The sequence below is a fragment of the Cyrtonyx montezumae genome, unplaced genomic scaffold, assembly GCF_038088225.1.
Source record: "Cyrtonyx montezumae isolate F1298 unplaced genomic scaffold, pur_monq_1.0 scaffold_26, whole genome shotgun sequence".
Classification (NCBI taxonomy): Eukaryota; Metazoa; Chordata; class Aves; order Galliformes; family Odontophoridae; genus Cyrtonyx; species Cyrtonyx montezumae.
The window spans coordinates 1,860,380-1,888,025 of NW_027072003.1; the positions used below are offsets into that span (position 1 = coordinate 1,860,380).

A 27,646-nucleotide genomic window follows, 5' to 3' on the forward strand; every position below is an offset into this window, starting at 1 on the left:
TGTCTGTTTGCCACATGAATCCCCCTCCCTTCCCCCAAAAGTCAGTTCTTTGTTAAATGCTCCTCTTGTCGATACCCGTTTTTTTTTGTGTGTGTTTGTGTTTTAAGACTGTCCGAAGGGATAAGGACCGTGGAAACCCTGAAAGAAAGTTGGAGACATAATCAATTTCAACAGGCAAGAAACAAAAGCGCTCAGTGCATGCCTACAAATACCGACCATCCCATCCCAGTGCTGCCACATCACCCGCCAGAGCAGCAGCCCCTGCTGTGCAGCCTGGATGCGGAGCTGCTCTCCCCTGGCACTCCAGGTGCTATCCACTTACCTCTTTCAGGTGTTATCTAGGCCAGCTAATAGCTGGGCAAAATGCTTCTCAGGTGCTGCAGGGCCACATAAAGAAACTACCGACAGCTTCCACATCAGAGCAAAAGCCAACTGTAGGTGCTACAGTCCTTGCAAGGCCAACAACTGCAGTCTCACAGGTCTATTCTAAAGGCTACAGAACAGCAAGAGGCCACAGCTGATAAGAAAACACCAGGATCCTGAAACCCACCCTCCTCACGTGCACTTCTGCCCTCTCAGAGAACTGATATACGTTTTTCTCCAGTGAAAGTCAGCCAGGACATTTAAGCACAAAGTCAAAAGCTTTCTAGGGAAGCCACTGCCCCCTCATTTACAACCCAGAGCGACACATCTAGTGACAGTCTGCCAATTAACAGGAGCTCCTTTCTGCTATCCCCACTGCTCCTGATGAAACACTGGAGGGCTGAACAAAGTGAAGAGCAGGCAGGCAACAGATCTCACAAGTCACACAGATAAGGTTTGGCACAGTGATGAGGGTGAAAGCCACACCAAATCCTCCCATGAGATTCAGGTCAGAAGTGAGAGGAGGGAGGAAAAGCTTATATTCCACTATCAGGGTTGGAGGGCTTGCTTTCTTCATCAGGCCATCCTCTGGCTGGCTTGCTGCTAAGACAGTGCAATTAGCACAAAACCATCCTCTGCCTTTCAGGAAAGCTCTGACTTCAAGTTTTCACCATTTCACCTTTAACGGGAAAAACCCCAAAAGGAAACATTAGTTCCTGCATGTTCTGCTGCAGCTCCCTACCGACCTGGCTGCCACAGAGCCATGAAACAATGAGCCTTCAACGTGGCTCGTGGCAAGAGAGCAGCAGCTGTACTACCTTACGATCCATTGCAAAAGCTCAGCAGCTCCACTGGGTATCTGTTACAAAGCAAATGCTATCAGGAGCCAGTTGTTTTGACACAGCTAGTGAGAAAACAGATAATTTTTTAGGATATACCAAACAGCAAAATACAAAGGCAGTGGTAAAATGAAGCATTTACCAGCAGCTCTCAACATCCAGCCCCGAGAGGATGAGCAATCAAATGGGACATCTTACAAGCTATTTAGGAAAGAAAAGAGACAGCTGGACATTGCTGTTTGCAGAGGGAAATGTGTGCAAGTGATGGGAAAATAAGCACACCTCAGCCCTGGGAGCATGCTTTGAGTTATCTTCAAGAGATAACACCCAACAGACTCCACAACAGTTCACCTCTGGAAGTGGCAGCTCCCACAAACAGTCCAAGAGAATGAGAGAGCCAACACGTACAAAAATACCACCACTGCTATCAACAGGAGGAAGAGCAGAAGGAAAACTGCGTGTTAAAGCAGCACGAACAGGCACACAAACCCAAGGACGCAGGATGAAAACAGCACTACAAACACAACAGCCTCATCCCAAAGGGGCTCAGCTCTCACACCTACACAGAGAGAGCAGGATTTGCTGCTGATCACCTGCACGGACATTCGCCAGAACTTGTTTCATCTTACAGGTGCCTGCACGGGAGGCTTTGTTTGCAGACAGGGACTGCTGAGCTCTCCCAAACCCCACCGTGCCCCCTCCCGTGGCTGCTGCCTGCTCCCCCTGCTGGGTGCAACCTGCTCCGCAGCAGAGCCCAGCGTGGGCAACTGGTCACAGGCAAAGCCCTTCTTTGTTTCACTTCGCATCCCATAAGCCACGACACCTCCACCACCTCACGGTGCTGAAGAATTAACACAATCAATCAGTGCACAGTACAGGCTCCTCTGCTTCAGGCTGATGCGGGAGGAGTGCCTCAGCCTTCCTGTATGCAGAGGCAGCCCCAGCAAAGTGGCAATTAACCTTGTTCCAGGGAAAGCCTCTGAAGTCCAGATACTACATGGTGTAGCACATCACTTAAAGCTAACAATTACACGAATAATGCACTCATTAAAAGCAGAGTTTTCTCTGATGCTCTTCTTCAGAGCATCAGATTACTGAGCATACACAGCTCGGGCTGCTTGCTGCACTGCACTCTGGATGAGCTCCTCTCCCTCCTGCAGCAGCGCTAAGAGCAAGCTCAGAGTCTGACTGAGGACCTCACTTTCATCACAAAGACCCCAAAGACTTTGGTCATGGGATTACCATAATGCAGCAGTGCATAGGAGCATTGCATATCACACCTATGAGATTTATTAGGACATGAGAACTGAGAGTTAAAGATTTGTTTCTTAAAGGCAGAGCGTGGATTTGGTTTGACATCAGACCTCACATGGGAGGAAATAATCTGTTTTAGCCTAGCACTGGTGTGGGAAGCAGTTGTTCAAATACTTCTGGATATTTCCAGGAGGGGAAAAAAAACCAAAACATTATTCTAAAATCAGCTTTCTGCATCCTAAAGCCAGCTCACTAAGCTCTGTGCTTCTCTGTATTCTTCTTCAAACACTGGGACTTGGGTGGGAAGAGACAGCAAAGCATGCAAGGAAAGGAACAGCAATCAAAGCAATTTTGTTCAGGTGTTTCTATGAGCAGATCCTTCCTGTGACATCCTTCATCAGGAAACCCCTACCCACCCCTGAAGGAACAATACTGCCTTTCCTCCTCCCCACTGAAGCCCAACCTCTTTGCACAATTACATTTATTCAATGAAGAGTGATAACAACATCTTCATGCCATGCCTAAAGCCTGCAGTTACTGCTGCAGTGCAAATACCAACCTCCTCTATATGACATTTTCAAGAACAACTATCCCCTGTATGCAAGATCTTACACCATAAACACGCAAAAATAACTCTGCATACCAATGCAGTTTTACCCAAGTTATTTTAGCTGAAGAGTTTCACACTATTTCTGGTGAACTCTCCTCCATTCTCACAATGAGACTGCTGTTGTTACGAAAAGCTCAGCTGCAGCTCTGCAGATTTACTTTCAGTTCTTCCAGCATCTTCCACAGAAATAACTGCTGACCTGCCAGTGGAAGCATTCTGGCTATTAAGGCAAACACATGAGCACAGAGGACCCCGTTTTTTCCAGCAAAGACCATACATGAAAACCACTGTAAGTAATCATTTGACTTCAGTGCCTAAAGGAAATGGGGACAGTTAAAGGCCTCACTAAGTGCCACGGTCCTGTGCTAGAAGAAAGGCCAGACAAGCACAGCAAAGCCTCCACATTCACACCCACAGCACCTGGATGTGAGGAAATAAACAGGAGAATCACTCGACCCCTTTCCAAAAAGGCTTGTGAAAAAGGAGAGCCTTTTTAGTTAGCACTGAAATGAAACCAAGATGAAGTAAATCTTTCACAAACCATCACAACACAGGCTTTCAAATAGCTATCTTTATTTCACCTTTGTAACTGAGTCAAGATCAATAGGAGGTACACTCGAAGAGAGACAGGAGTTTGATGCACAGCTGCAAAGCAGTACAGGGCCGGTGGAGATGTACAGAGCTGAGGAAGGACACGAGGGCTCAGGTACATGATTAAGTTACCATGCAACAACTTCGCTTCTGTAACTTAATCAGCAGCGTGCTTTCAGTCTGCAGAGATAGAGAGCAGGGAAACTGGCAGCCCACAGTGGAGCACAGTTAAGTCGCATTACACCACGTTTCCCACAGGCCAAAAGCACACGGACTGTGTGTTCTCAGGGATGAGCTAACATGCAGCACCCAAACATGTTAGTCTTTCACCAGACAAACAAACCAGCTCATGCAACACCAATCTAACCTGCACATACTATGCAGCAGTGTGGCTGGCAAGGACTAGCTGCAGTAGTTTCAAGTCCAGTGCTCTCCCATTTTTGCTCTACATCTATTTAGCCATGTGTTAGCTAGTCCAATTTAAAGCCCAGACACCAGAATAGAAGGAGCTTCTTGTCTACATGGAAGTAAACACATTTCTGAGACATCTTCCTTACCTACAAATAATGTTTGGTACCCAAACAGGATTTTTTTTCTCCACTGGAAACTATCTGAAGTCAACAGAGGTACTCCAGAAACGTGCCAATTAGATGTCCTGGTCTGGAAGAAGCACACTTCTAGGAGCAGCAGCAACTTTTAGACTTGGAAAGTCAGTGAGAAGGCTCTCAGGACAGAGGGAGGTTTGGTTTCCTCTACGTATATAGAGCTGCCATTTAGCACGGAGCAGAGTTCAGCTGCACACAGAATGACAACGGGGAGCATAGATACAGAGGGGAAATAAGGAGGCACTCTGAACTCCAAATTTGCTTGTATTACACCAACTTCTGAGAACAGCATGAGCAGGGAACAGAACGGATTAGCATCAGACAACTTGTAGAATGCCTTTTGTAACAGCAGTGACAATGCAAGTGGTTTTGTATGGGCGAACCTTTGCACATCTGAACTTCTATATGCAGTTCTCTGCATTACAAAGAAAGCAGCAGCACCTCAATTCACACGGGCAGGCAACTAAACTCAGCAACAGATTTATATATTTTTTTCATATATAAGTGACAAATACAATACGAATGTCAGTATATGGCTATCCACTTCAAATCTTTTTTTAGACATTTAATCTGTACATTTCTCTCCTTCGTTAAGGAATTTAACTCTAATTCCCCAGGCTCTAGAAGACTGCATCTTGTGCTTTTAATGTAAAAGACTGTCACAAGAGAGCAGCAGTGACCTCAACGGTGTTGCTATGAGACAGGAGTGAGTAAATAGAAGGAAACTATATTAGCCTCATCTCTCTTGAGAATACAGAGAGAAAGCGATGCCAAAGAGGAGAATAAAATACCCATGCATGGGTATATCTGGATTCTAATATAGCTCATCCCCATCCCGAGATAAGCATCCTATCCTGCACTTAAAGCACGTTTGATCCTAAGAACATGCAAAAACTCCACTGGGAACAGAAGTAACAGCATGCTTCAGGCAATGCCCTGAACGCAGACCCTGATCTACAACCTCCCAGCAGTTTATTTCATAAGGTGAGCAAGATGGACCCAGGGAAGGCATATAGTACAGCAGGAATAAAGACCACTCTGTTTCTTTCAACTGTGCCACAGGTTTCATCTTAGCTTAAGAAACAGTCTTCTTTCCCCCAACACCCCAGGAAAGTTTGTTTCACTGAGCACAGCGCCCGTAAGGTGTGCTCTATGTGCTGCTGGATAAAAGCTCTCTGAACGTTTCCATGTGTGAAACACTGATATACAAGTCTCACCCAGCAGCAGATGGCACACCAGCATCACCGAGACCCTGGCTCCACTGGGGAATTTTAGAGGACAAGTCACACCTGCTCAGCTGCACCAGAGCGAGAACTAATACAGACAAGGTCTGGCAACTTCCAGCATGTTTTACAACTGCAGCCACCCGAAACAGCTAGCTTCATCTCCAGGATTTCATGGTCTCATGCATCCGTGTGGCTGGGGTCCTCCACAATCTCTCTGCAGAGGGAAAGGCTCTGAGAAATACTAAGGGCTTACATCCCTTTTAAATCTGAGACACAGGCCTTAACTGAACCTTAACCTCCCCCTTTACTGTATCTCAACAGACAGTGTGCTAAACACCACTAGGAACTCAATCCACTATCCGGGGGCATGAAAGCAAATAAAAATAACAGAGGTTTACCCAAATTAAATAAGATTCAGGTATCCTATATCCAGGCATCTAGACAGTAAACCCACAGTAATCTCTGTTCCTAGATCTTGAAATCAAGTCTTTCACATTGTTATTCTGCCACAAGACAATGACTCCAAATGTCATAGTCTTCTTTCTCCCATTCAGTCAGCAGAGGACGGGGCTGTCTCTAGGGAGGAGGGGGAAGTGGTCAGCTGAAGCAGACTGACATACTGGAACACCACCTGCTGATCTGGTGGTCTAATACTTCTAACATCACCCCAACAAGCCCTTATCCACTTAATGCAAGTCCCTGCTGCTTACACTTCATCCTTTTTAGGAGGAAAAGAAGGAAACAACCTTCCTGAAAGTTTCAAATCTGTCTGGGAAAGGAGGAAGGACAGTACAGTGCAAGATCTAAATGAGGGAAGGCAAGTGTGTTCACCTGACAATTTAGGATGAGACCAAGTATCTAGGATGCCAAACCTACTCAGATCTGTTCACTACAGAAACAGTGTTGTACCACAGGTACTGTACCAATGAGAGTATGAAATCTATGGCATAATGCTTCCTGCCCTGGACACGACAGGCATGTCTGGAACAACACTGATCTACACACCTACCTTTAATAATCACTTTCATAGCAAAAGCTAGCTTGTATTATGTCACAAACAGAAAACATTGGGAGAGACAAAGATCTCAAAAAAAATAAAATCAATGAACCTTTTACACAGCCCATCCTCTTTCCAGAATTCATCCCTTCCAAAAGAAAGCAAGAAACAAAACTGCTTTTATCTCAGATCTACCCCAAAACCACCCCCATGCTGTAAATATAAGAAGGAACTAAAAGAAAGAAGGCCACCTACCTAGGTCTGAGGTTAGGTTATAATGACCCATCCCAGAAGAGATATGTTCATGAACTTTGGGTTTCTAGCTAGACCAGTTTTCTTAAATTTAGTGAGACCATCTTTGTCGTGTTTCAGCCTCTTCCCTGGCTTTTCTTCCCCGCAGTATAATTGGTGTATGCTATGTCCTCTGCATCTCAGACAGGCACGTTTCTTACTCCTATATTTTTCCCTAGAAAAGCCAAAATATTCTACTCTTCAGCCAAGAGAGCCTATTGATACACCCAGCACCTCAGCTCTCACGTCACTCTAATTTCAGAAGGAAGGGCAAGGAATTTTCCATAGGGAGAGACCTAGTGAAAATCAAAGGCCACATTACTGCCAAAACCCCACATCCAGGATTTCCATGCAGCAGCTTTCTCTGAAGAGCATCTCTCAGAAATTCCACATCTATCCACCTGCAAGTGCAAATCAGCTACAGAGCAACTGCCAAGTCCTGCACTCAGAATACAGGCAAGAGGGGGGAAAAAAAAGACTTCAAAACCAAAGTTACTTCCAGTCTAAAGCTGACCACCAAAACAGAAGAGTTTACCCATCTAAATCAAACTATTCAAGCTGTGAAAGGCTTAGGCAATTCTCGCATCTTGAAGCTGTAACTTAGGAACTCATATTCCCATCCCTCTCCCCACCAAACTTTGCTGGGATATGTACAAGTAACTGCAGGCAGCACTCTCTACCCAGAGCTCCTGAGGTGAAGTTTATGCAAAGAAGCTTAGGGATGCCTCTGCTGAGACAGACTACGGTTCACCCATCCAGAGAACAAAGCTATGAAGGCGTGCACAGCCATCCAGCAAGCAACTCTTCAACAGCAGTGACTTCCAGCCACTGGCAACCCGGGTTGTATTCCAGCTGATAGGTGAAAGGCTTTATTTGTTCTTATTTCCAAAAGCCATTCATTTCAGTTCTAGTGAGTGAAAATCCTGAAGCAGAAGCCAACAGAGCTTATTAAAAAATTGATCTTCGGGGTGCAAAACACAAGAAGGGTGACTGATAGTCTGTCAAATAGTTATTCTCATGCATGCCATCAGTAAAAAAGAAGAAAAAAAAAGCACAGCCCTGATGCAAAGTAGGACACTAAAACATGATCCACTGGTAGAGGACAGGGAGTTCATCCAGTTAGGAACTAAAGTGCTGTAGGTGAACTAACATTAGGGCTTTATTAAGTCATTCAGCAACCAAGTGTTAATTGTCCTACACAGCCTGCTTAAAGTACAGTAAAGCATTTTTAAAGGATTCTTAAAATCAAACTAGTTTGACATACGACAGTACACACCTACACATACTGGCTGCATTAACAGGTGGATTCTGAATTGTAAATAATCCTGCAATTCATTTTTCACACATAAGCAAATAAAAAGTCAAAATATCACTCAAACTCTTATAGCATCCACCAAGCAAGCTTTTGAGAGAGGATTAAAGTAAAGATAATTTTAAAAGTCACCTACAATTATAAACAAGACAAGGACACAACAATAGTCCTCTGACTGTTCCTGACAGATAGCTTCTGGGACCAAAACACTGAGCTCTGCAGCAGTCTCTCCACACCAGTTTAAAGAAAAAAAAAACAAAAACACAACAGAAGTCATCTGGATAATCTCAGTTTTGGAGGCGTGGTTACTTTTTCTTTTTTTTTTTTTTAATTCTGTAAAACTCAGGAACACATCTTGAGAGATATTTTGACTTATTTGCACACGTAGCTGGAATAGGCTCCAGCCACTGATAGTTACAGCACCCAGACAAGATTATATAAACTTTAAGAAGGACTCAAAGCAAAAACAAAAAGAAAAGGTGAATCTGGTAGAGTCTATCAGAGGCAAAAGTATTTTAATATAACATGAGGAGTTGGCAGAGTCGGACAGTCAAATTCAAAACCTTCCTTAGCAGGTCTGGCAGAAGCAGAAGGGAAGGGCTTTGCAGTTTGTAATGAAGAACTATTACATACATCACAGTCTCATCACCTACCCATTCTCCTGTTCTCCCAGAGCACCTACCTTACTGTACGTCACTACCGACAAGTTGTTTGAGTGACTGCTGGGGGAGAGATTTACAGAGTTTTGTGACAGTCCATTCTGATCTTGTTCAATTTGGTCAGGAGCAGGCCCCCACGTGTTTTTGCTGATTGTGCCTAGCTCAGAACCCCCAGGGTCTTTTAGGTTGTTTTCATCTGGTTGCCTGTTCTTCTGTGGAGAGGCGAATGGGTTAAAGTTTCCTTCTACCTTGCGGTGCGGTTGCGTGTTGAACTCCGTTTCAAAGGATGACAGCTGCTGTGTTACTCCTAGAAGTCCTCCAACTTCCACACTGAGGATCACCCAGATGACATCTGTGGAAGAGGAAAGACACTTGGGTCATCTCTGGATGGAGATTACAGAGATGGGGAGACAGGGAGAAAAATTAAAAAGAGAACAACAGGAAAAAAAAATGGATTGTTTTTAAACACATTTTATAGAGCATCAGAGGCAGTGGGCACTAACCAAGTCCAAACCTCCAAGAAAACGAAGAAAGTTTTACTCTTACTGAAACTTAAAGGAACCAGGTCAGAACATACAAAAACCAAGCTGACATGACAGCCTGAAACTCCACACTTCACCAACAGGATGTGCTGAGAAAAGAACTGTGACTTCAAGATTACACAGCAGGACTGAACCAAGAACCACACAGAATCACTGCCAGATTGCAAAGGTAGTTTTTTTTTTTTTGTTTAGCATTAGAAGGTTTGGCTCTTAAAAACCACACACACCAAAAGGGTTATTTGGAAAAATAAATTGATTTATAACAATTCACATTAATATATCTCTATTCTAGTTCCAAGATGTCCCCAGCAGGCGGGCAAGACACCTACCTAGACTGGCAGATGATTACAGAAGTCTGCAAAGTACTAGTTAGAATAAGAAAGCACACAAGCTCTTATGTAATGTGTGTGTGTCTTTTTGTACACATATAAGATTGTTTTTCTACTTACCAATTCATTGACACTCCATGTAAATACACCATAGTGTTTGCATAAACACATTTCTTGGTACATACTCAAACAACTCTACTGCTTTTTTTCCCCCCACCCCTCCATTATGTGTGCTCCAGTTTTGTTTTGCTGCACAAACGGAAAATTAAGAACACCACCAACACCTTATCTCAGCTGATCTAATAACAGGACCTCGAATGACATGTAATTCAGGTTCCAGCTTCACCACAGCACAAGCCTACAAGCTCCTCCGTGCTGTCAGCACTGGCGTGGGGGAGGGAGACAGCAGGTACTTTTGCTGTACAGTTTTACCACGACTTCTCAAACAGCTTTCAGGCACTGAAACCCTCCTTCCAGTCATTCACCACACGCAAGGCAGTTCATGAGCTTGCATTTTGTAACTCAGTTAATGACAGTGAGATATCACCCTACCCGAGCCCAGCTGCTCAAGGAGCACAGCACAGTGCCAGCACCCACATCCCACACAGCACTCCTGGCTCCCCCTGCTGCATGGCCCAGCACCAAAACCCAGCCAGCAGGCACAACAGCCCTGGGTCTCACCTTCCTGCTGGACCTGAGCTCGGGAAATTAGCATTAAACAGGGGAAAGGGAGCTTTGATTCTAAGCTTGCTAACAAGATTTTAATAAGTAAGTGGTTTTCTTTCAAAATGTGGAATTTGAGGACACTTAGTGAGATCTGAAGCTGTCTGCTTGTCAGCACATAGGAAAGCCTTGGATTAATAAACACACAGGCTGGTGGCAGGCAATGCAAGTTGAACAGGCCTTTCTACCTTTCAACCTAATTTATGCACACATTTCAAGGACAAGTTACATCCACTTGCAACACAGCAGAGCCTTCCTCCTGCTGACAATCCTGCCAAAGAAACGGAGCAAAGAGTTATTTTTGACTCCGAGTGCTAACATCTCTCCCTCAAAACCGTGTACTTGGGACACTCCCAACTGCCAAAACAGACACAAAGCTGCTCTCAGTATAAACTACAGCTGTCTACAAATGACTAAAAGACTCTGAATGAATGAAGATGCTGGTGGCTCAGCCCAAGGCATTACACAAAATTACCAAAAAGTGATTTTTAAACACAGAAGACCAGTTTACAGTAGATGCCTCAAGTTTTATCTATTAAAACCTTTCCTAAACGTGTCAGATTGGGTTTATACTGCTTAGATTTTAGGCCTGTACATCATTTGTGATTATCAGCACTGAAAAACTTGAAAGAATTTCAACAGGGTATGAGTCTCAAGGAGAACTGGACGAGTCCCTTTGCTTTTAAGAGCTCTGTGTAATTTGCAATTTGTTCCAGTGTTTAGAAAACAGCTCTGTGCTGACCAAGACAACAAAGCAGCTCACTTTGTTTTCTCTGCTTTCTATATTTAGTCTCTGAGCTGGCAGATCTCTCTACCTTTCTGCTTTTAGTCAAAGCTCACTGAAGGCAAGCTTTCTGCCTTTCAGGTCTAACTGCAGTGAGCACTGCCCACCAGACTGGCAAAGCACAACATTTACAAGATGGAAACCAAGGTGAGTGCACAATTGTTTGTGTGGTTCTCATATCCTTGCACAGCATTGTGTCACACCAACAGCAATCATGATAAATCACACAATGATTATGGGCAGATTATCACTTCATTATTAGGGGAGTGTCTGCAGGGAACTGGAGCATCCTTTCTGATCAGGATGGGAGTATCACAAAGTGACAAGAAGGGGATCACTCACCTCCATAATAGAGTCCTGTGGCAGTGCACATTCGCCACTGTCCCTGATACATTCCTGCTGTGCTGGGGCTGCACATCTGAACGCTGACATCTGCAATCTCCTGGGGCTCCAGGGACCTGACCATTACCATATTTACATGGCCAAACTGGTCTCCCCCAACATACTTCAGACAAACTCCTGGAGGCCATACCTCTGTCCCTGGGATTAAGCAGAGGAAAAAAAAAATTAGCGACAGTGCACCAGGAAAAGGTGTTATGTCCATTTTTATAAGACTGGATTAAACACTTATTACAACAATTGTGCAATTGTCCAACAGTTAAAGGAATATCAAGATATAAATATCACAGCCAGCAATGCATGCAGAATAATACAGTTTTCAGATAAGGTTCAACTGGTCCACTTTGTGACCAGCAGACAAAATCACACTTGTATTGAAATAATCCCTAGCTCTTCTTTATACAGAAAAATCCTCAAAGTCACAGTGCAACAGCTGCAAAAGAAAAAAAAACCAGCATAACTGACATCCACACGTATTCTACCAGCACCACAGGCAGAAAGGTGAGACGTCTTTCTTTCCCTCATTTCTGCCTCCCTACATGTAGCTCCTGAGCTTTTAACATCAAAATATCTGTTATTAACTCAAAGCAATGGAAGCGTTTTCTTTCAGGTATTCATTCCTTTTTCAGCCTGTTAGTCTTGAGAGGAACTCATACTCTGAATTATAATTCAAGAGCTAAGTACTGTTTTTTAAAAGGACTTGTATCCTTTCTGCACCAACCCTTCTGTCAGCCTTGCAAAATGGTGGAAATGATTGCAACCTATGATTTATTTGTATAGAGAACAATGTTTAGACTGGAGATACTGGGACTGGCAGCGTGACCTGGCAGCCTGCAGGGATTCAGAAAGCAGTTACTGCATGCAAACACGGCTGCTTCCATCAAAGATAACAAGTACTTGTGAGACTCACAAAAAAAAAGATTACAGCTAAGTAGAATTTTCTTCTGCTTCTTCTCCAATTTGTGGCAGGCCAAAGACTTTCAGAATACCATCTGCTTGGCTAAGGTTGTAGGAAGCAGTTAACTGAAGGAAACGCTCAAAGTCTATTCCAAGGCCAGAGTGGTGGATGCTGACCTGACCTCAGGTTACCTCAAAGAGCATCCTGCAAAGGATGCAAAACAGCTTGTCTGCTAATTTAATCCCTGTGGATACTTCAGTGAAGACATGGCAAGGAATCATTTTTGAGTCAAGTCCTTATTTATGCAACTCTCAATCTAGCAGGGAAATCAAGATGTGAGCTGATAACATTGGATATTCAGAGTGAAGAACACACTGCTGAATTCACACTTAGCTGATCTCAGACTAAGGCATGAGGAGTCGAGTATGAAGTCTCCTCTGAAAACGCTGGCAGCCCAGCAATAGAGTTTAGTTTAAAAAGTGTGATTTTTATCAGTTAAGGATCAAAGGTGCCTGGAATGCTGCAACTAATAAGCCAACTTGCTGGCCATGCTCTGTGCAATGCACCCCAGGATAACACTGGCCTTCTTGGCCACAAGAGCACACTGTAAGCTCACTGCTCCTCCCCAGCAGGGCAGCCCCTGATCTGTACTGATGCACACAGTTATTCTTCCCCAGGTATGACTTGCACTTGTTGAACCTCATTCAGGTTCCTCTCTGCTCAGCCCTCCAGTCCATCCAGGTACTGCTGAATGGCAGCACAGCCACTCCTCCAGCTCCATATCATCAGCAGAATTGCTGAGCGTGGACTCTAACCCTTCATCCAGGTCACTGATGATGATGATTATGTCATTCTATTTTGGTACACTCATCTGTCAGGAGGTTATGAATTGCAGTAACTGTCCTGCATGCAGAGCCAGCAGCAGCTCGGGGTAGAGTGGGAAGAAGAAATACACCTTAAATCCTGCTGGTCTTTTAGCACTGCTTCTATTACACAGCCAGGTCTTTGAGCTGACAAGCCAAGCACTATCCTGGAAGATATCACAGCAGGGTATTAGTTTTTAATAACATAAAAACCTGACTGAACCTGGCTCATTGCTTGCGTGCCTAAAACTGACAGTCTCCCAGAGCAGAGCTTGTCATACCCATCAGACACCAAGTGCTTTGGTGACACATGCCTCAGGTATTTCTTGTTCTAGGACTGAAATCATTTAATCAAGGGCTTCTGTAGAGCTGTTAAAAACCTTGGCTTTACTTCAGTTATCTACCTAACAAGCAGATATTATCTAGAAACACCATAGCCTTTTGATATTATATCTTAATTAAACCTTAAAATGGCTTTAATATGCTCTGGTTCTGCTTAAAGTACAGAGTCACAACACAGTATGTGGAGGTGCATTTAACTAAAACATGCCTCAGCAGCATGGTTTTAACAAGATTTGGCCTCCAGCACCAGTATTACAGCACAGATGTACTTCTAACAAGTTGGGCTTTAATCCACACAGAAGCCAAAACAAATTTAGGCCTCGCCAGGAGCTCGTGAGTCAAGATGAACTCCTTTTCCTCATTTCAGCAGTCCCATGGATTTCAGAAGGTCAAACACACCACGAACAATGAAAAATTGCTCAAACAAGGATGTTAAATTAAAGCTGAGTTTGCATTCAGGGACATACATCAGAGGAACAAGAGAAGGAATCTGAAAGGAGCTATGTAAGGGGTGTAGTCATAACACATACAATTTAAGACACTAAGAGTAGAGAAACAAGATCTGTCAAGTTTATCACATTTTAAGACTTGTTTGAGACAGTTATAGAAGTTTTCCAGTCAATTTTGCACATTCCTGGAGTTTAAGCAAGCTCTGCCTGTTACCTTTCCATTTTACCAAGTCAAAAAAAGGCAGAGAAAAATCTGAAATGATTAAATCCCTTTTCTGAATACAATGCTTAAAAATCAGTGTTCTTACACGCGCACTTCTCACCTCCAATATCCTCATTAAATACTTAAGATTTTTAAGAGGGTTTTAGTCTTTGTTACACCTCAGTATTTAGCACAAATCCATACAGCACTGCAGTACTGCAGTTATTCCCAAGTAAAGACACTGGCACAGCTGTGTGTTACTCATGATGATTCATGGTATTATACCTTGTTGTTCTGTCATTCTCTCTCACAAAAGTGCAAGCAGGTCAATTAAATTCAGACACACAGGTTAAACACTCATGCAACATCCTGTCATCGCAACAGTCAAAGACAAGGTATTCCCCTCTGCATCCTCAGATCTCTCTGACTACATCCCAAAAGATTAAGCACTGAGAATGTGCTTTGCCTAGCCTCACTTCCCAGATTTCAGTCACTGTTTTGAAATACCTCATGCTGGAACGTGCTCTCTCCAGCTCTGCACTCTCTTAAAGCGTGGAAAAAGCCATCCTGCCAGAAGTGCATTAAAAAGTAAAGGATGCCTGCCACACAGCCACCTCTTCTCAGACTGTGGCATCACTGCATCCACAGAGAACACGTCAGTACTGGCAGCCCAACCACCAAATGACAGGCAATCAGAAAAACAGTAATGAGGTGTAATGGTAATATACATACGCCAGCCATGAGCTGAAAGGCTTTGAGATTTAAAGGGGTCTCTCTTTTCACTGACTCAAAAGAGTGTGACTCTTTGAGTGACTATTTGTCAACTGAACATAAAGCTAGCAATGGATTCTCAATCTCCTTTCAGATTTAACAACTTCCATTGCAAAAAGCAAAACAAGAGAAGTACTTCATCTTCTATTTATACACCTTTTCCTCCGGAAGTTTCCCAGAGCTTTTGTTTCTACCATGACAGGAGGAAGAAAAGCTCCTCATCTAGCCACAAAACGTTAGTGCTGATGTAAGAAGGGGAATGCAGCAAGGTCAGCAGGTGACTTCCCTCAGTATCAGAGTGGCTCTACTCCAAGGTAGGTGCACACAAACCTACTGCCTACATCCCTTCCATCTGCTGCCCTATCATATAATACACGTTTCATGGGTTTGGCTCCAGTCAGACACTTACCTGTGTTTTGTATCCTCCATGTTTTTGTAAACTGGGTGTCAGGAGGGATGGACTCTCCTTCACCTATGGTGACATCTTCAACAAAGGACATGGAGGGTACGTTGATGTTTGGACTCTCAAAATCATAATAGGCTCCAATGGCGGCTTGTAGATTCCTAGAAAGCAAAAAAGCAGCTTATAATCTTAAGTACAGGAGGCTCAGGTCCTGACAATTAAGTACAGATATTATCCAGATTATATTAGCTCTGCTGCTTGCATTCTCCTAAAGCTTCCATCACTACCACACGCGGATTTTCCAAGCTAACAGAACTCAAAATACAGCATTTTACTTTCCACGGACCACGTTTCTGGTCTGACTCTCATTTTATTAGAAAATCTGGAAACTTCAGAGTCCTTAAGGCCTTCGTGCCATTAGCTCTCTCTTGAGACTCACAATAAGCTGAAAAGACAGTGAGGTTAAGTGTTGTGAACAGTGTGTAAGCAGAGCTGATTCCTTACTGGCTTTGTTTCCTTAGCTAATTTCAAGAAGACCCAACTTCTCCATTTTATTTTGATGTGAAAGCTCCAAAGGAGCACAGAGTGAACACACTTTGATAATTCTGAAGGCTAAAGGGGATCTACAGATAATAACTCAAGCTTTACTGCTTCTGAAACATACGGTCACGTGAGCTATGAGTACTCTAAGACCATTTACTGACCACTAGGCATCTCTGGATAGTCATGGCTCAAAGGAACTTACAAACCATTGAGACAAGCGTTCTTCCTGAACAACAACAAGTGACACTGGAAATCTGCGAGGCATTACAGACAGTCAGAAAGCCTTAAATGCTATTGATTCACAGTCATGGCATAGCTGAAACTCAAACGCTAATTAATCTGAAAAGAGGAACAGTCAAACAGGAAGAGGATCCGTGAGTCTTAGCTGCCATTCCACAATATACTACTGTGTCATTATGTAAGTGCTTTGGCAAGGCATGTAATTCCGCTGTTTACGCATGTCTGTGAGGTTGTGGCCCTAATTTACATGTTGTGAGTAAGTGCTGTGAGAATGGAGATGAGTTAAAATCCCTCCAGAAGCAATGGGCAAAACAACAGCTTTTTTATTCATCGTTACAGAGCTACTTCGCTTTTTTAAGCAAGATGGAAAAAAAAAATCCTCCCAGAACCAGGAATCACCACCCAAAACAAAAGACACATAGGAGAAGCTGCGCTGTGTGGGAACGGTGATTTATTGTGGGTTAGTATTGTTTGGTGGAGTGTCATGTGTCTAAACCAAAGCCAGAAAGCCATTTGCAGCATGACCCTGAGAAAAAGCAAACACAGGGCTTTTTGGACTGCTTGCCAGCTGGAAAGAGCTTTGAAACGGTGAGCAAAGAAACTGCCTCCTGCTCAATTCCTGCAGCGCTGAATTAAATTAATCAGACACGGAGTAAAATCAGAAGCACATGGGAGAGGAGTATCACTGATTTCTCCTCACACAGGGGACCCAGCACATCCCACAGTGCTGAAGAGCACGCAGTCTGCCCACCACGGCCACAGGTCCTGGCAGATCCACAGCGAGGCCTTCTGCCACTAACAGCACATCGAGACGAAGGGGAAACACAAGAGCCACCCCACTGTAAGACCTCCACACTCAGAAGTCAGGATGTCAGGCCAGAAGTCATTCCTCAGCCTGAGGTGCTTTCTCCTTCGGAGTGTCAGGGCTATATTTAAACAGACAGCTCAGTCAAACACTGCAGGAAGGGTGCATGTCACATTAGCCAATAAATAGAGACAAACGCTCCGTTTTACATCACTGACTGCCTGTTGCTGATACACTGCACAACATTTACATAACTTGCAGAAGCACTGTGCCAGGAGACTCCTGCTCACTCAACCAGCAAACACTACCGCCTACAATTCAGTTTTCACTTTGATTTCTTCCTGCATTACAGAGAACCAAAGCAAGAGGTATTGTAAGAACTATAAAAGGCAGCAATACGGCTCTTCCTCTTCCTAAGCCACCCAGACACACCACAGCAGATCGCATGCTACAGTGCTGGAACTGCTAGAAATGACATTTTCTTGATATTAAGGAAAAAAATGAAAGACACAAGGGGAAGGCTGCTGCTGTGAGGTGCTGTAAGGCAGCCTGCACTGTGTTTTGTTTGCTTGGCTGTAAATACGCTTCAAAGGTAGTGGGCTATTTGTGCACATAGGCTCTCTGCCAACTTTCTTCCCCTCCCTGTGTCATGTTTCATTGCTTGCTTTGCCATTGGGAAACAACTCCAGCCCTCTGCAGCAGATAGTTAGCTTTTAACACAAGAAGAGCACATGCTGAAAAAAAGATCTGCCACCCTTCTGTGACGGCATATCACAAAGCCACCTTCCTGCTCACACTATTTCGATCAGGTTTGGGGGTGAGCCCTTGGGCAGACTCCAATGTACACTAGTCTTTCCACTAGAGAACTACAAGGAAGCTTCCAGAGACCAAAGAGAAATTGAAAGTAGCGAGAGCCAAAGTCAGGATGACAAAGCAAATCTGACTGAAGTTCAAGCTCTTCGGCACAGCCAGCCCCAAAAGACAGCCCCAAAAGACAGCCCCTGCGAGGCCACACAGCACCGTGCTGCTGCAGCACTCACATTTTAGTCACGCTCTCTGCTAACACAACCAGCAAAGAAAGCAACGTATCACTGCTGGTTTTGTTTCTGCACTTTCCATGAGACTGCTCCCCCCAGTCAAGAAAATGCAGGTATCAGTTTGGATGCAGTGCTTTGCTTGGGGGCCACGTCCAGAGGTCACAGTCTGATTGTTCACACGTTCTGGGGACTCAGCATCATTTGTAGGACTGAATACTGCTGTCTTTCTTCTATAAGCACAATATTAGCAGACTTCACTACAAAATGCTGCTAATGAGACTTTGAGGTCACAGACACAAGTCCCTGAAGTCTGCCTATGTATGTTTGCTGTTATTATTAGGTCTTCACCCTCGTGCCCTACATAGAACTGCAGAACAGCAACTGCAGATCCTCCCGGGATGGGAATGAGGAGTTAAAAAAGAGGAAGGGGTTGTCATTTGAAAGCTTCTGCCAACACATCAATGCCAGCTTCACTCCTAGGTATGACTTGTACCACACTCACACCCTCTGCTCCCTGCCACATGAGATCAATTACTATTATAAACCAAACAACTCTGGAACTGTAAGATGAGCATGTCCAACCCAGCCCGTGCAATGTACGTGACTGATCTATCCTAATTACAGGGATGGCCGTACTTCTGTCCTCAGCACAGCCCTCCAGGTGCCATGCTCTCCCAAATGAAGCAATTCGGCCCCTCCAGGACAGCAGCAGGACTCTGCCATGCTCACAGAGCAGGTCTGGCAGGGTTCAGCCTCTGCAACCAGTAGTCACGCAGCGGACACGTGAGCCTCCTTAACACCAAAGCAGCTCTGTTTCAGTACTGGGAGGGGGACTTCAGAAAGAGGGAGGGGAGAAGGCAGCAAATTAAGACTGTAACTTCATATAAGCAACCAAACCCGCTCCAGCTCCGACTATCCTGCTGCTTCCTCTCCGAAGGAAGGCATCCCATGATTTAGCGAGAGTTTTCCCAGCAAAGGACCACAGCACCGGAGAAAGTGCTCTTTTCCCAGTCCGTAAGTCCATCCTTCTGCTCTGCCGTTCCGTGTCAGGCCACGGGAGCTAAATTATATTAGCTCTATATAATTTATATATATAATTTATAATTATATAATCTATATAATAAGAGAGCGAAGCTGAAACCTTCCCTGCTAATAGCTCTAGAGATGTCCCTCAACAACTCTTAAGTGTTCGCGAAGAGGCGGTTTATCTCGAGCCATTCTTTCCCTTCCCCTGTTTCTTCCAGATAGCCTTTTGTTATGTTAAACCAATATATTTAGACAGTAATTACTCCCAATTAACTAGGTCACCGCGCAGAGCTCAAAAATACAAGGAACTCTTCCAAATCAATTCACGAAGCGGAGCACCCTTCATACAACCTAACGGTGGTGCAAGGGAACAGCAGTATACGGGTAATTGGAAGTGATTTCTTGCATTTAATTGAATCCAATTCCTCATTAGGAGGAGGAAGAAACCGTGGCACTCAGGCTGGCTCACAGCGGCCTCGAGCAAAGCAGAGCGGATGCAGGGAACTGTATTCGGGTTTGGCTTTCAACCCGGCAGCTTTGGGATCTGAGCTACGGGCAAACTGATTTTCTGAAGTACCCGTTGACACAAGAATTGCACTCCAAAGTAACACTCAGAGTAGAAAGCAACGACTCGATGATTAAAATGTTAAGTATTATAGAAGAAAACTCGGTTCCTATTGACGAGGTCTGCGATGAATCCAAGTCAAAATAAGGCAGCTGCCCATCTTTCCAATGCAGATTGCATTCCTATGAGCTCCTGGCTCCCCTTGCCAGTTACAGCAAGTGAACGTTCTTCCAGCACTGATTATTCTGGGCTGTCAGGAACAACAAAGGTTACCCTTCCAGTGCAATACTGATTTAGCCTTCAACTTCAAATCTCGCACCGCATATAGCACTTATATCATACCCAGACAGCAACTTGAGGACATTTATTAAGTTGAGTCGAAAGCATTTTGACAAATGGATTGGGTTGCAGAGCGGCTGCGATGAAGTGAATGCCAGGTTACATTTCTCTCCCTTCGAGGAGCTCCCACTTCAAAGCCAGGCAACTGCAACGTGTCAGTGCTGCACGGCCTCGGCACTCACACATGGCAGAATGTTTGTCATGCCCAGAGCAGCCCAGGGGTTATCTCCCAGAAAGATGTGACACAAAGGCTAAGTGATACAGGAGTACAAGAAAGTCTCAGTAACATATGGCTTTGTGTAGGAGGCTTTGTACTCCTTCCGTAAGTGCACTATCCAACTTTACAGAGCGTGCTCTCGTTGCCTAAATGTGACGTGCAGTGCAGCACCATAACACCCCACATGGCACCCGTGGTTAAAAACCAAATGAGCAAGAGAAGTGATGCAACAGAGGGATCATTTCTTCCTCCTAAATAATAGAGTTTCTTTATGCAGTACAGGTGGAAGAGACTAAAACCATACATGTAACACATCCCAGCGAGGCCATCCTCAGGATGCTCCTTCTGCCTCTTGGTACCTTCTTTGGAACTGCATTGATCTGAAGAGCATCTGCGCTGCCTCTGCAGTTGAAAGCACCTCAAAGCATTAGAAAAAGCTGAAGGGAGCAGGAGGGGAGATAGACTCACCACACCACAGGAAAGGCACTTTTACCTGCACTGGGCTTCAAAGGTTTTCAAAAGATGACACGTGGCAATTAAGGGGAAAAAAAGTCTGACATTTTGAATGGCTGGGAGTGATCAGCTTTTGATAAGCACCACTTCTGAAAACGAAATTTGTATATTCATATCTTCACTCTTGATCTCTCCTACACTAAACCATGAGGCTGAGAAACTCCCTGGTAAGACTTCAGATTACCCAAAAGGACCACTGAGGGCTTTGAACTGAGCTTACACAGCTTCAGAAGGGAGAAAAAGCCACTAACTCAGAGCTCGTGTACTTTCCTTATACGAAGCCACAGAAAAACATTTTGTTGTTTCAGCTGAAAACATCCAGCTCCAAAATACAAGTGGGATGTTCCAGGAAGTCCACAGAACCTGTTGAGACCAGAAGCTATGCTGCACTGTGCAGAGACAGCACAAGGAGAAACAGAGAGGCCACAGCAAAGGCACACCCTTTTCAGGACACTCCAAGCCAACAGAAGTCACTTCCCCTTATCAGACTTTGAGATACAAACCAACACAACTTGACTGTTACTGCAGTCCCTGCTCCGGGCTGAGCACTGCTCCTTGCCTAACAGCAGCAAGCAGTCCCAGAACAGCACCAAAGCATTGACACCAAGCCTCCATCCCCAGCAACTGACCCCCCTGAAGCAGGTCAGAAGCCAAACAGTTTGAGAACACCCTTCTAGAAGTCACTCTCTGCTTGCAGCCACTGAAAGCAAGCACCAGCTCTTCCCAGTGGAGAGTCAGCAGGAGCTGCCAGTGCACCCAAGATTCTGTAACTGCTAATTCCTCAGCATAAACTGTGTCACCAATCTATAATTGTCTGCACTAAAGTAAAGGGGGATTAAGCTACAGAAACTGCCCCAGACAAGTTGAGGCACGTAAAGCAGTCCAGCTGGCCTAACATATTGAACCCAATTCCTTCTGCTACAGCTGTCTGACTGCAGCTCTATCTCACGTGCACCCCACTTTCAGAAGTTCTGTAAGCAGGAGCACAGCACAGTCCCATTACGGTGTACTCTGTAGTTAAACACCGTATTTGAAGTCCACTTTTCATTCAAAATACTCAGGTCAAATGTTTGAGCCACTCTGGGTAAGAGTTGTTAAATCTGCTTCTGCGCTGTCCTTCGTGCCTGAAAAGGACAGCAGAGTTCATCCACTGCTTCAGTGTAAGAACACCACCTAGTTTAAACCTCCAGCCATCCTTCCAACTCTTTAACACTTAACACTCATTAACTTCATCAAAAGCCAAACGATCTTTTAAGGCAGGTGCTTCACACTTCTCAATGCACTCACTCCAGCTGCAAATGATCAGACTAGTGGATTAAAAGGACTTCAAACACTTGCTAAGTACTGAGGTACATCAAGAACAGGCAACTTCGTTTTCCTCCTTAATATCTGATACAGGAAGAAGCAAAGCTGTATGACTTCTCCCCATCATCCCCCCAACAGATGCCCAGAGCAGTACTGAACTAACCCGAATTAGGTCCCAGGACCGGAGACCCTGTCTCCCAGAACAAACTAGCAAAGCCATGCTGTGATCAATACAAGTGGCCTTTGAAACAGCCAGATGATCAAAGGTTTGTTGGTGCAGGAGCAGATGCAGCCTCGTGCCCTGATTGTGCTTACAAGCTTCAGGGCAGTCTGGCTTTGCACACCCTTACAATTACTTTCTAAACAAGCTCATCCCATAGATCTTGGAAACATAACTATTTGAAGGCTCAGATAAAAGATGACTGCATGTTGTACCAGCAAGCACAATAAGAGCTGGCTACATCAAACTGGGAGGAGCTGAAGAGCTTTGGGCAACACCTGGCAACCTGTTCGTACCTGACTGGAGCTTCTCAGACCCAAGTTCTCCCCACATGCCTGGAAGTCTCAGCAAAGCAGTCAAATCCATTAACCTGAATGCAGGTGTTCACCAAATAAAAAAAGCAGGGCCTGGATATCAAGAGCAGGAGCACTAGGGGGCTACTCGTTGTGGGAAATGCCTCTTGTGCAAATAGCTTCAGCTGAGTGATTTACTGCGTTCAATTATGCTCCAAGGTTTCACCTAAATGTACTTTGAGGGTCTGAGTAGCACCTATACTCCAGTACTCCATCTCAAACGTTAACACACACTTCCATCCACAGATCTGAGTTCTCCTGAGGGAAGGATCCTAACATCTTTACTAGAAAGCAGAAATTAAGCACCAGAAGTCAGACCAGAAGCAATTACAAACCCCTTGCTAGCTCAAACACGCCTTTGGACTTACAGCCAAGCACACCCACTTCTGGCCAATATAGGTGGTTCATTCAACACTGAGCATCCAAACAGCCAATCCAGGGGGATAAAGCCAATTTAAGGCAATTTAATTAAATAATCAAGCTTTTCTCCGTGATAACAGAGCACAGATTAGAGCTCCATATTATCAACCAAACCACAGAACTACGACAGCAGATGAAACCAGCTTACAGCTGCAAATTCTTCTAAGCATAATAAAGCAAAAGGGGACCTCTAGATCTACCTTAAAGAAAGCCCTAAGGACACTTCTGCCACCAGAAGATCAAAAAAGCTGAGGATTTACAGAGACAGCAAAATGTGGGACTTCTTTTTTTAAGCACAATGGAAGCTATCAATACCTGGCACGCCACAATTAAATGCCAGTATTGCACCTAGCAGACTAACACAACTCAGCTTCCTAAACAAAGATGAAAGTGCAAACGTTATGTGTAAATCACTGGAATATGCACACGAAAATAAACCTTCCAAATTAGGAATCCCTTCACAGCCAACTGTGCTGCAAAAATGATGTTCCAGCCAGCACTGCCAGATCCTTCAAATCGATTTCATTTACTTTCCCACGGGATTGAAGAAGCTCCAAGTCTCACTCGGCAACCTCTCACCCTCTAACTCGGTACACCAGCCAACAAAGACAATTTCCACTTCCTTTTCACAGTACAATCCCCATACCGATGGGTTTTAAGAAATGGACCTTAACTGAGTATTGACAACCAAAGACACGTTCTGTGCAAAGCTTCCCTGCTCTTACACTTACACTAACCCTCCGTGCTGCACAGCCAGGGCTTGGCTGCCATTTAAGAACACTTCTGCTGCGTGGAGTTCCCAGCAAGTCCGAAACACTTTGGGGTCCCACCTGCCCACGGAGCTCCTGCATTAAAACACTGGAGCAGATATTCTAGTGCAGATTCATTCAGCACTGACTGGCCAACATAACCCCAAATCTCAAGAAAATAACTTCCCAAAAGGAGTTTCTGATGTAGGAAGAATGAGACATGCTGAGCCTGGACAAGCTCAGACACGCTCCCAGCACTGCAGGTAGCTGCAGTCAGCACCTACAACTTCCCCTGAGCACACATCACTCCTGCGGTGCTGCTGAGGCAGAGCAGCGTGACTGCTGTGGGATGGAGCATGCAGGGTGGGCTGTCATCCCAGATACAATGGCAGCAAAACACCCTCAGCCTCTGCTCTCCTCCTGAAGAAGAAATATTTCAGTGCCAAAGCATCTGCTAGAAAAGTTCACTTTTAGTTTTACACCAAAAGTTCAACCTTTCACCCAAACTCCAGGACTTTGAACACTAAATAATGATAATGATGTGTGCAGCAGGAAGACAAGAAGTCAGAGCAGCCCACAGTCGGAATCCAGGGTGCAATTCCAAAGAGGCACAGCTCTAGGAAAGTGTTTAATAAACAACAGGAAAAAGACAACTCAAAGTATTTAACCCGTCTTTCTTGAAGATCAAGGGGCAGACTCAGAAACTACAGATGCATGTGTTCACCTGGAGCACTTCTGCAGCACCAACAATCAAATTACTCTGCAGTTTCTTTGCAACGTCCCTGGAAAATACTTGGGAAGCACACTGAGCAAGTCCAGGTGAGCTGGAGGAGTGCACAGGCTTTTAAAGGCTCCTCATCTGCATTTCTTCACAGTCAACAAACCACTCTGAAAAAAAGCAGTTTTAACATAGCTCAGTCCTCCCAGCAGAGCTGCTGACCTGTTTTAAGTGTTAAATACAGTTCTTAATGAATACACTGGAAATTCTATTTCAAAACACATTACAGCTCAGGTTACACACAGCACTATCTCCCAGGCCTGCAACAAGGAAGTAGCTTCAGGCCTGCTGACTACATTATCAAAGAGCAGGCTGCCATACAGCTGAAAAGTTGTGTTTTTTTTAATTAACCTCTATGAACATGTCTAAAAAGGAGAGCTCAGACTACCAAACAAGCACCCTTAAGTGACCTCCCTCAGCATTTCCTCCACACCAGCATTCCTCCCAGAACAAGCAAATCATCACTGAAGCTTTAGCAAAAAGGAAAGTGAATTGACAGTTTCATTGAGAGGAATTACCTGCAGGACAGACTGGTGATGAAAGATTCTGACCCCAACTCTACACCAAGAAATCACCAAACGAGCCACTGCCTAACATCACCTTGAGCAGTGAGGACTACAGCACTAGCTTGCACAGCATCCTTCAACATGACGGATGAAAGGTGCCTCCAGAAAAGGAAAACATGGCTTGGTTGAAGCTTTTCATAAGAGAACAGCACTGGTGCATTCAGGCCGACATCACAACAAGGTGGGAGCTGAGAACGGGGCAGAAGCTGCACAGTACTCACAGCTCAGCAAAGCAGCATCCTGGCACGAACACCGAGAGCTGGCAGCACCTGTCGGCATGCCTAACCCGAGCCCAGGCTGCTGAAAGGCCACACTGGCACAGGCTGCAAGCCCACTGCAAGAGCTGTCAGCGTGCAGCCCGAGCTAACCTTCCCATACTGCTGCATACATTACACCAAGTTAAAAGATTTCCTTATTTTCACCCTCCCCCATCCAACAAGGCTAATTAACTAAACCTAATAAAAAAACTATTTTGCTTTCAGAATCGGATTTTAGTTGCTGAAGTTGTTAAACTGAAGTCACTTTGATCACTTAAGAGGAGCCTGGAAGCACTCAAGAAATGTTTGGATGTGGTACTGAGGGACATGGTTTAGTGGGGAAGTGGTGGTGGACAGTTGGACTATGTGATCTTGGAGGTCTTCTCTAGCCCCGGTGGTTCAATGACTCTTCAACTGTAACTCAAATATTCAATGCTTCACCATAAGGCTCAAGGGGTTGGAAATAAGTTAATGTTACTTCAAAAAGAAATTAAGTATTCCACAAAAGAAAGCAGCACATCAACACAAAACAAAACTGCCATGGTTATACATAGTAATCCCACCAGTAACTTCCCAGGTTCTGCTCATACTTCCCCTGCCCAGGAACATCAAGTTAAACCAAAAGCAACAAAAAACAAAAAACACCACCACAACCAGCAGCGTCACACTGCAAAGCAGGGCACATAGTGCAGGTAGCATTATTCATACTATCAGCACCACGTGAATGAGGTAAGCCATTTCCTGCCCTGAAAACTCCAAAGCAAACTCCTGAACACCTCTGGAGAAGAGGACTTGTTTTACATGACATCAGCTTGTATGGTACATGTCATTATTTGCTATTCCCTTACTCCCTCTGCAGATGCAGATTTGCAATATTTAATATAGTACTGCAGGAAGAAAGAGGTGAAGAGAAAAAGTTCATAAAGCTGTCACATTATCAGTGATTAGTTCAACGACTCCACAAAAGTTTTGCTTTGTTTCCCAACTGTTGATATCAGGACTTTCAACTCAGGCTCCCAGTTCCAAACTGGAAGTTTCTGGAGTTTATTTAATGCTGTTAATGGGTGAAATAGGTAAGCAGAGTTCGTCTCAGGATCCCTTGTTAATAATTTCTGAAACACAACACACTTTGCTTCCCTGCATCCTTTGCAGGGACGGGATGTAAACAGGAGGGTCACACTTCAGTTAGTGCCCTGCGTGGCCAGGAAAGGGCTCAGAGAGTTTAAAGGCACAAGCAATAACGACGAGGCCAACCCCACGCCTCGGACAGCAGCAATGTCACGGCTCCCCACTCCACTCTCACTCCCGCTTTCCGTTTCTCACGTCCTCCCCCGATCACCCACACTTCTGCTTTCCACAAGGAGCCCTCCTAATAAAGCCCAAAACATAAAGTTCGGGGGGGGAGGGAAGACCCCAAACACGCGGGCAACTTTCACGCATAGACCACAGCGGCGTCAAACCTTCCCCCCCTCGCCCAGAAAAGGCCCTTCCAGCTCTGCCCGCGCCCTCTCCTCGAGTCACTCCTGAACAGCCCGCGGCCCTTCGCCCCCCCCAACCGGGGCCTACAGCCCACGGCCGCCCCCCGAGGCCTCTCCCGGTCGCCCTCACCCCCTCCAGGGCCGAGGCCTCCTCAAGTTGCCGGGCCTCGGCCCCTTCAGGATCGCCCTTCCCCCAGCCGGGTCCACCCCCCCGCCGAGGCCCGCACCAGTTGGTCATGTCGAGGAAGAAGGCGCAGCCGGCCGGGCTGAGCTGGAAGCCGAGGAGCCGCTGGAACTCTCCGATCAGCACGTCCTTGTCGGTAGTACCCAAGCAGCTGAACTTCTGCATCAGCTCCGCGTCCAGATCCACGTCCATGCCCTCCATGGCGACGCGGGCCCCGCCGCCCCGGGGCCGCCCCGCTGCCGCCGCCGCCGCCGCCTCAGCGCCGCATGGGGGCGAGGGGGGGAGCGCGGGCACGGCGGGGGGCGGGGGGGAGGGGGCGCGGGCGACGCCAGCCGCTAAACGGCACCGCGCACGCGCCGCTCCGCCCGGCGCGAGGGGCACGCGCACCTAACGTCACCGCGCCGGCGCCCCGTACGTGGACGGCGGAAAGGGACCCGCAAGGGCGAGCGGGGCGGGGATGCAAATGAGGGCGTGGCGTACGCCTGGCGTGACGCGAGGGCGCCGTGCGGACCAATGGGAGAGGAGGAAAGGAAAGAGATTTGCATAGCCCCCCGGCAGCGCGTTCCCTTATATGGTGGCGGCGCGGGAGGCGAGCCGCG

The 27,646-nt window shown here is 45.5% G+C and overlaps 1 protein-coding gene across 1 annotated transcript; it reads right to left on the reverse strand.

Moving 5' to 3' along the window:
- On the reverse strand, positions 1-27,378 carry ILRUN (inflammation and lipid regulator with UBA-like and NBR1-like domains). Its single transcript, XM_065740264.1, has 5 exons — positions 27,091-27,378; positions 15,459-15,613; positions 11,468-11,665; positions 8,771-9,099; positions 1-138 (listed from the first exon to the last, which is right to left on the reverse strand). The coding sequence occupies exons 1-5, from the start codon at positions 27,246-27,248 to the stop codon at positions 103-105; spliced, it is 876 nt and encodes a 291-aa protein (XP_065596336.1). The 5' UTR covers positions 27,249-27,378; the 3' UTR covers positions 1-102.
- Positions 27,379-27,646: the final 268 nt, after the last annotated feature.